Raw genomic sequence first — 9,757 nt, forward strand, 5'->3', positions numbered from 1 at the left:
AATAGGGTTATTTAATTCTTGGGAGTCTAACTTCCTGAGTTCTTTGTATATATTAGATAGTAGCCCTCTATCGGATTTAGTATATGTAAAGATCTTTTCCCAATCCACTGGTTACCCTAGCATTTTTTTTGTTACTCCTATGTTTGTGGTATCAATGCTCAAACACAGGTATTCACTCTCTTTCTAAGAAACACACTGTACTAAGTCACATACCTAGTTTTATAGTTGCCTTGAGTTTACACTTTTGGAAAACTGATGAGGGGACTTTCATTTTCTTAAATAACTCATTCTTGAACATAAGAGTTTAATTAGAATTGCAATGGTAAATGAATCTAGACTCTGGATTAATAATAGTTTATCAGAAATAGAATTTTAAAGGTTACAAATACCTTACATATATATTACCCACATATTTAAATTTTACTGTGACCATGTGAACAGGTATTACCATTTTAATTTTATTTCAATAGATAAAACAAAAAATTCAGAATCAAAGACACTGAAACTAAGGCCCTATTTATTTCTGCATAGTAAATATGAGCAGAGCTAGAATTACAATGAAATTATTTGGATTCCTTAGTCTCTGGGTCAATTTGAAATGAATAATAGTGTTTCATTTCCATCTTCAACAGCGCAGGATTACATATTCTTATCAATAGCAATTAGTATTTGAGCATACCAGAGTCAATCAAAATACTTCATATATATCCCTTGCAAAAACTCGTTGGAATTCAAACAGAAGAAATTCAGTCTCCCAAATTTAAAATATAGTCATAAAAGACAAAGTTTGGACATTCATTGCTGAATTAAATGTAGTCAGAGATAAAAAAGTTTGGACGTTGCTGAACTAGAGTGTAAAACCACACTGAACAGATTATGCAACCTTAGTGTTCTCTTGCCTAGGTTTGAAGAATAAAAATATGTATAATAAAATGAACATTAGTTGATAATGTTCTTCTAGGACTAAACTTCATTGAGCTTGTAGAAAGTTGTACTTGATATACTATAAAGTACACATAAATTGAAATTGCTCTTTTCTTCGAGGAATTAATTTAATTCATGATAAAATGTTCCTTCATTTTCATTTTTTAATTTAGATAATTTCATGATAAAAAATTTAAGGGTTTGCATTGTTTGTGTATTTTTTGGGGCTACATACACGCAGTCACTTTTCTCTGCATTTTGGGCAGTGTCTTTCTATAATGTCCTCCATCTGTTGCAAGATAAAGTTTCCTCGATGTGGGTGAGAGCTACACTTTTCTGTGGGTAAAAGCATATTTAGGATGCAGTTAAAATTATAATTTTAATGATAATTATTGTAAATATTTTAACAGATTATTTCCAAGAGGATACATATTTTATTTCTCTTAATTCAACTGTAGGATTGCTATTGTTCTTTAACATTTATTGAATGATATTTTATACCTTTTGAAAAACTGACACTTTTTGAAATTGTCCTTGTTATGTAGTTTACCTCAAATAGCAAAACCACTTATTTTGAAGGAGTATTATATTTTAGCTATATATAGTCATCATAATTTTAAACCTATATACTGCATCACAGTTTCAAATTTGTCCAACAAAGCAGGCAGGGAAAATGATGAGGAATTTGAGGATTCTGTTTAAATCAGTTTCTACTAGTCAGACAGCAGGAACAGGAATGACGTATTCATACCTGGGGCTGAGCCCACTGCCTTACTTAAGTGAGCAGTGCCATTTCCTGTTTTGTAGTGGAAAAGTAAGTACACAAAGGGCTGTGTTCAGGATCCTGGTTGTCACACACACACACACACAAAAGCTTCTTCTAGAGGCACAGATCCAAGACTGCTTCCATTTGTATGTAGTATCTTCTGTTTTTCACTCCCAACGTTAGGAGTCAGAAAATAAATGAACAAAGACCTTCCTTTCTGCATGATAAGATTCATGATCTTGTATTGAAAGGTCACTAAATAGAACTCTAAAAGGTTTCTGGTGTAAGTAGTAAATTGGCTTTCTGCGTGTTTGTATGTACTAACACAAGGCTGCTCTCCAACCTCGCAGATTCAGGCTAGAGGAACACTTTTCCTTCAAATAGACATTCTTAAATTACAATAGAAAACACAGGTCCCATTTCATGAGGTCCCATTTATTAATTGTTGATCTTAGAGCCTGAGCCATTTCCCTCCTTGCCAATGAGTTCAAGGCTCTTTCCCACTTTTGTTAGATTCAGTGTATCTAGTTTTATGTTGATGTCCTTGATCCACTTGGACTTGAACTTTGTGTAGGGTGATAAATATGGATATAATTTCATTTTTCTACATACGGACTGCCAGCTAGACCAGCACTATTTGGGGAAGATGTTACTTTTTCCACTGTATGTTTTTCACTCCTTTTTCAGAGATTAAGTATCCATAGGTGTGTGGGTTTACTTCTGGGACTTCAATTCTATTCCATTGATAAACCTGTTTCTGTACCAATACTGTGTGGATTTTTATCACTATTGCTTTGTAGTACAGGTTTAGGTCAGGGACAGTGATTACCCAGAAGTTCTTTTGTTGTTGAGACTTTTTTTTGGCTATCCTGGGTTTTTTTTTTCCATATGAAGTTGAGAATTGCTCTTTCCAAGTCTATGCAATTGTGTTGGAATTTTGTTTGGAACTGCACTGAATCTGTAGATTGCTTTTGGTAAAATGGCCCTTTTTTACTATGTTAATCTACCAATCCTTGAGCTTGGGAGATCTTTCCGTTTTCTGAGGTCTTCTTTGATTTCTTCAGGGATTTGAAGTTTTTGTCATACTGATCTTTCACTGGATTGTTAAGAGTTACACCAAGATATTTTATACTATTTGTGACTACTGTAAAGAGTCACAAATTTCTTTCTCATCCTGTTTATCATTTGTGGAAAGGAAGACTATTGATTTGTTTGAGTTAATTTTATATTCAACCATTTTGCTAAAGTTGGTTATCAGCTGTAGGAGTTCTCCGGCAGAATTCTGTGGGTTGCTTATGTATACTATCTTATTATCTGGAAACAGTAACACTTTGACTTCTTCCTTTACAATTTGTATTGCCTTGATCTCCTTTTGGCCAATTGCTCTAGCTAGAACTTCCAATTCAATTATTTTCTACCTTTTCCTTGTCTCTTTCAGGACCACCTCAGAAAATAGTGTCACCCAAACAAGAACATGAAGACAGGAAATGTGACAAAGTCACAGACAAAGGAAGTGAGAGTGGGACTTCCTGCAATGAGCTCTCCACATCCAGCTGTGACAGCCACTCAGAGGCCAGCACTCCACAGGACAACCTGGTCAACACTCAGCAGGCTGTATCTCAGCAGCCTAACACCTTAACCTTGGATAGACCCTCCCGGAAAGCCCCTGTTCAGTGGATGCCGCCACCAGACAAGCGCAGAAACAGTGAACTCTTTCAGTCACTCATCAGCAAGTCCCGAGAGACAAATCTCTCCAAAAAGAAGGTCTGCGAGAAGCTAAGTGTGGAAGAAGAAATGAAAAAGTGTATTCAGGATTTTAAAAAAATCCACATTCCAGATTGTTTTCCAGAGCGCAAACGCCAGTGGCAATCTGAACTGCTCCAAAAATATGGGTTGTAGTAATGATGATGTTCTGGGCGTGTTTCGATGGCGTTCAATGTTTACTACCATGTCACGGCCTAACTGATGGCTGGTGTGATTCTTGCTGCTCTTCCTTTCTGTGAACAGTGGATGTGGGACAGTATTTTTTTTCATTACTTTTATTGTTGTTTTTAGAAAGATAATTTTAAAAATGAAACCAACAAGTGTGTATCAAAATGGTTTAGCTATCTGATTCAAGCCATTTTGTAATAATGAGCGTATAATGTGCATGATCAAGAAACTTAGAATCTTGATTTTCGAGCTGTGGTTGACTGGACATGTTTGTCATTCTGTAACTCACAAAACAACAAGTTATCATATCACACCGATTGAGACAAGAATGTACATGAAAAGACATGAAATAAAAATTTAAACGATGGTTTTAGGACCCAAATATACAACTGTTTAAATGTTAATGCATTAAAACAAGTATTATTTTTTGCATGAACACAATGTTACAAATAAATCTCAAGAAATAGGGAAGAACTGTTTGTGGCTTTGAAAGAAAAAATATTAAAAAATAAAGCAAATATATATATATATATGTAATATATATAATAGTTTCAGGCAAAGCCTGTAATTGTAAACTGTCTAGGATTGAACTTTTTTGTTCCCGATCTGTGGTTCTTTTGTGTAAATGTAAGGTGTTTCCGTATGTTAAGATGGTGTAAATATGCTTTATTCTGTTATGTTATAGCATCAACATTCATCAATCAAAACTAATCATGAATATTTCTGTGAAATGAGTCTTTTTACATCAGGCTGTGAAACTCGTATAATGATGATTTAAAAGATTCCATTATCATGTTAATCAAAATAATTGAAGGAAATGGCAAAGAGCTTTATGTGTTTATTAAAAATGGAAAATGTATTAGAATTCCTTAATTTCTTCTGACTTTTCTTTAAAAAATATTTTTTATCATCTTTGATGTTCATTTAAACACCATATTAGAGAATGGTTGACAAATTCAAATGTTGGAAAGATTGAACATAATTCAAACTGAGGTAGAGAGCCAGATCGTTGTGTCTTGCTTTATAAATCCTCAGTCCACAAAAGAAGAAAGAGCTCATTTGATAATATACTGAAATTTTATTTTCACTGACAACCAGAGTGAAAGGCCTCTCCACAATAAATTGGAAAGTTATCTCTTACAAAGCAAGAGACAAAAATGTCAACAGCGTGCTGAAAGGTCACTCTTGATGAAAAGTGTTTTCTTCCCCAGTATGTGGGGACAGGCACATCCTGATCAAAAGCCACACAATTATGCTTCAAACTCCACAGAAATAAATACAAAATATCATGAAGTCTAGCTAAAGAAAATAGGCTGAGAGAGGTAAAAATATCCTCAAGAATGAATTTCAGTTTCTTGTGGTGACTTAGAGATGGAGTGGGTGGTACTTGCAAAGTCCTTTCTTCAAGCAGACATAGGATTAGAACACCTTCATTTGCAACATTAAAAAAAACTGCATTTATTTGTGGATCGTTTTTGATTTTCCTAGTGCCATTATATAAAGTAGTATCTACAAAGTACTATAAAAGACACGTAAGATATGATTAACTTCCAGTTTTCTGTCAAGTTTTGGGTATATATCATCTCTCAATTTCTGCTTATAATTTCAGGAAGTTGACAGTTTCAGTATGGTTGGATATACATGCAAAACACTGGCCAGGTAATGGAGATTGACAGGTTTCCAAGCTTCCCATCCAACATCTATCCTTCATCCTCTACGTATCTGACAAATAATAAAAGGTTTGCATTATAGGGATGATTTCAGAGGGTTGGAGCTCAGCAGGTAAAGAGCTTGTTTTGTGTCTCTTGATGGCCAGAGTTCAGGTCTCCAAACCTAGAAAGGATCAGGCTAGCTAGTGAGAGAAGCTGATTCTAAAACATCTGGCTCTGATGAGTGATCCCTTTAATACACATGACGGAGAAAGATGAAGGAGATATCTGATATAAAGCTTTGGCTTCCATGCATACCTGTACTGCATGTGCCTACTCACATAAGTACATATGCAGAACACATACCCATGTGTGTATGTGTGTGCACACACACACAGACACCCTGATTCACAGATACACACGCAAACACTCATTATCAAAATTATAATGAGAAACTCCCTAGGATATAATTTACATAAATATGCAACTATTTTTCCTTGATCTGGTATGGAAGTAGAACAAAATGATCATCCTATAGAATTAAGTAACCATCACTATCAAACAGTAAATGTAGAATACAGAGTGGCAAGAAATCTAATAAATCACCTTTAATAAGTCACACTCACTTCCAAAGACAGAACCCAAGCAAAGACAGAAGGGGAAATTACTTTCTCCCACAATTTCCTTCAACATTCTTATTTCTTGCATATGCCTTCCATATTCCAACATAAGTAGAAGCCAGCTGGCCAAAAACATACACGTGAAAGGTCCTCACTCCCTATGAGACAAAGTCCAGACATAAATGGCAAGGATGATGATTAGGAACTCCCTTGACTCCTCTGCAAGTTTTCTAATGAACTAGCTCAAATAGAATTCTAGTAGAAAGAATTCAATAGGAGTATGTTTTCTGTTCCACCTATCTCAGCCTCCTTAGAAAGTCATACACACAAGTCTACATTCCTTCTTGATAAACAAGAATAAGAGTTCAGGGCATGGGATAAAAATTACCATATCTTAAGTTTTATTTGTCTGTTTGGTTTTTTTTTTTGACATAACCATATGGAAAGCACTTATTTGGAATGTCAGCAACACATTACCAAGCATCAATTATCACCCCTTTCCCTAAGGAAAGGCTTAAAGTCTGATTTTTTAAGCTTTTTTTTTCTCTCAATAGAGGCTAGAACTTGACTCACCTCTAGTAGCCATTAAAGGAAACAAATGAATCGACTACACAAAGGACTTTTTTTAGTGAAGAAAAAGTGACATAAAGCATCAGAGGTAAGGTAGACTGAAATTGGTTTATACTGCTTTCTTCCCTAATGATCAGGATGTGAAATGGATGAACCCCTCCCTGGCAAGGCTGGAGCCCCCAGTTTAGGGTAATGTTGGGGGTGGGTGGGAAGAGGGGTAGATGGGGAGGGGGATACCCTTATAGCAGAAGGGGAGTGGGAGGGGATAGAGGGCTTATTTCTGGGAAACTGGGAAAGGAAATAATATTTGAAATGTAAATAAGAAACATCCAATAAAAGAAAAAATTAAAATAATAAAATGAAAAAATCTAAAAAGAAAAAAAAAGAAATTGATGAGCACAAAAATGAAAAAAAAATGAAGATGTCTTCTTCCAAGATTGTTTCCTTCTGCTGGAAATGCTTTATGGCCTCCAGTGAAATCCCAAATACCAAACAAGAAAAGAAGTGAGTCAATGCTGAAGTTCACTGTTCTAGAGGAGAGTTTAGAGTAGATTTTCAGATTTTTATTAGCTTTGTTTTTGCTGACTATAAAAGTCTACAAAAAGTTTGTCAGGAAATCTAGGAATAATATAGATGCAGAAAATAACAGGGTGGTCATTTCACAGTTGGCTTATTCCCTCTTATTCTGAAACTGGGAGCTGAGAAAGCTAGCGTCATGGAATCTGTACTATTCACTGACCAAAGAAGACATTCTGACATTTGTCTGTCCCTGGACAAATATCAAAAGAGGAATATAAAGCACAATAACTTCTATTACACATCAGGTTGGGCAAGTGTGTGTGTGTGTGCGCGCGTGTGTGTGTGTGTGTGTGCGTGTATGCGTGTGTGGGCATGCATGTGTGTGCGTGTGTGTGTGTTCGTGCACGTGTGTGTGCGTGCACGTGTGCGTGTGTGTGTGCACGTGTGTGTGCACGTGCGTGCACACGTGTGTGTGTGTCTGTTTGCATGTGTGTATGTGTGCATGTGTGTGCGTGCATGTGTGTGCGTGCATGTGTGTGCGTGTGTGTGTATGCGCACACGTGCACGCATGTGTGCGCGTGTGTGTGTGCATGCATGTGTGTGCACGCGCTTGCATGCTCATGCCTATGTATATGTGCTACTAAAATAACAAGTTTTGAAATTGAACTTTTAACAAACAGGTACCAATCCATGTTAATATAGATGCATTACTTTGATATCTACATGGTTAGGAATGTTAAAATGTTTTTACACAAAATGGAAACTAATCAATCATACATCATCAACAACAGCAACACTACCATGTAAGAACTTGCATTGACAAAATATTTTAGATAGACTATTCTAATACTGCTGTTTAAATTGCAAAGGCAGAATGATAAAAAGAGAATAATTAATTGTTGCTTTTATTGTCATTTGATTGTTCCCCCTTTACTATCTATCACTGTAGTACATTAGTCCTACCCCACATATAGATTATGCCTGATGTTCTAATGTAGAAGACCACCACTCTGAAAATCAGTCAGGAGGTTCCTCAGAAAATTGGATATAGTACTACCTGAGGACCCAGCTATACCACTTCTGGGCATATACTCATAAGATGCTCCAACATATACCAAGGACACATGCTTTACTATGTTCATAGCAGCCTTATTTATAATAGCCAGAAGCAGAAAGAACCCAGATGTTCTTTAACAGAGGAATGGATACAGAAAATGTGGTACATTTACACAATGGAGTACTACTCAGCTATTAAAAACAATGACTTCATGAAATTCATAGGCAAATGGATGGAACTAGAAAATGTCATCCTGAGTGAGGTAACCCAGTCACAAAAAAACATACATGGTATGCACTCACTGATAAGTGGATATTAGCCCAAATGCTCAGAATAGCCAAGATACAATTCACAGACCATATGAAGCTCAAGAAGAAGTAACCAGTAACCCAAAGTGTGGATGCTTTAGTACTTCTTAGAGGGGGGAACAAAATAACTCACAGGAGGTAGAGGGTAAAAGGGACATGAGAGGAAAAGAGAAGGGGCAGACATAAGGGGAGGTAGGATCAGGCAATCAAGGAGACAGGGATACTACACAGAGGGTCAGGAATTTGAAGAGAGGTGTTTAGCAATGGTGGATGGGGAACTGGGGGTAGCCACCAGCAAGTCCCAGATGGCAGGAAAGCAAGAGGATCCCAGGACCCAACAGGGATGAGATTAGCTGAAATGCCCAACAAAGTGGAGGGAGAACCTATAGGGACCATTTCCAGAGGTTGGGCAAGGTCCCCAATTGGGGAATGGTGCCACCCAGAATTGCTCCAGTCTAAAAAACATATGGAGACAAAGTGTGGAGTAGAGACTGAAGGGAAGACCATCCAGAGACTTCCCCACCCGGGGATCCATCCCATATACAGAAACAAAACAAAGATACTATTGCAGATGCCAAAAAGTGCATACTGACAGGAGCCTGTTATAGTTGTCACCTGAGAGGCTCGGCCAAAGCCTGATAATACAGAGATGGATGCTCACAGCCAACTACTTGACTGAGAAAAGGGACCCCAATAAAGGTGTTTAAAAAAGGACTGAAGGAGCTGAAGGGGTTGCAACCCCATTGGAAGAACAACAATATCAACCAACCAGACACCCCAGAGCTCCCAGGAACTAAACCACCAACCAAAGAGCATACATGGAGGGACCTATGGCTCTAGCTGCATAGGTAGCAGTGGATGGCCTTGTCTGATGTCAGTAGGAGGAGAGGCCCTTGGTCCTGAAGACTCAATTCCCCAGTGTAGGGGAATGCCATGGTAGTGAGGTAGGAGTGGGTGAGTGGGAGGTGGAGCACCCTCACAGAAGCAGGAGGAGAAGGGATAGTATAGGGGGTTACAGAGAGAAAACTGGGAAAGGGGATAATATTTGAAATGCAATACATAAAATATACAATTACAAAAGGAAGAAAACAGTCTAGAAAACAGAATGATAGGAGTGGTCTTTAAGAAGAATTAACAAGAGTCCATAAAATTCCTATCCCAACTATAATGAGAAGTTCATGTTCAGACTCTCATCATGTTTATCTTAGCTGCAATAACTATTTTGGTCTCTGGGTATTAATGTTACTTTAGATCGCTTTATTTATTTTATATCCCAATTGAAGCTTACCCTCCCTTTTCCTCTCCCAGTCCCTCACACTCCACCCCTCTCCCAACTCGCCATCCATATACTCCTCCTCTCTTTCTCTGGATTTCTATCAGCGCTGGCACAACAACTTGCAGACTGATTTGGC

General features: G+C 37.3%; 1 protein-coding gene across 1 annotated transcript in view; it reads left to right on the forward strand.

Moving 5' to 3' along the window:
• The window catches only part of Kctd8 (potassium channel tetramerization domain containing 8), a 240,692-nt gene extending 236,060 nt beyond the window's left edge, over positions 1-4,632 (forward strand). Inside the window, 1 exon segment of the mRNA NM_001100172.1 lies at positions 3,129-4,632. Within this exon segment, the coding sequence (NP_001093642.1) occupies positions 3,129-3,589 (461 nt within the window). The 3' untranslated portion in view covers positions 3,590-4,632.
• The last annotated feature ends 5,125 nt before the right edge of the window (positions 4,633-9,757 follow it).

This window comes from Rattus norvegicus, chromosome 14 (assembly GCF_021556685.1).
Source record: "Rattus norvegicus strain SHRSP/BbbUtx chromosome 14, alternate assembly SHRSP_T2T, whole genome shotgun sequence".
Classification (NCBI taxonomy): Eukaryota; Metazoa; Chordata; class Mammalia; order Rodentia; family Muridae; genus Rattus; species Rattus norvegicus.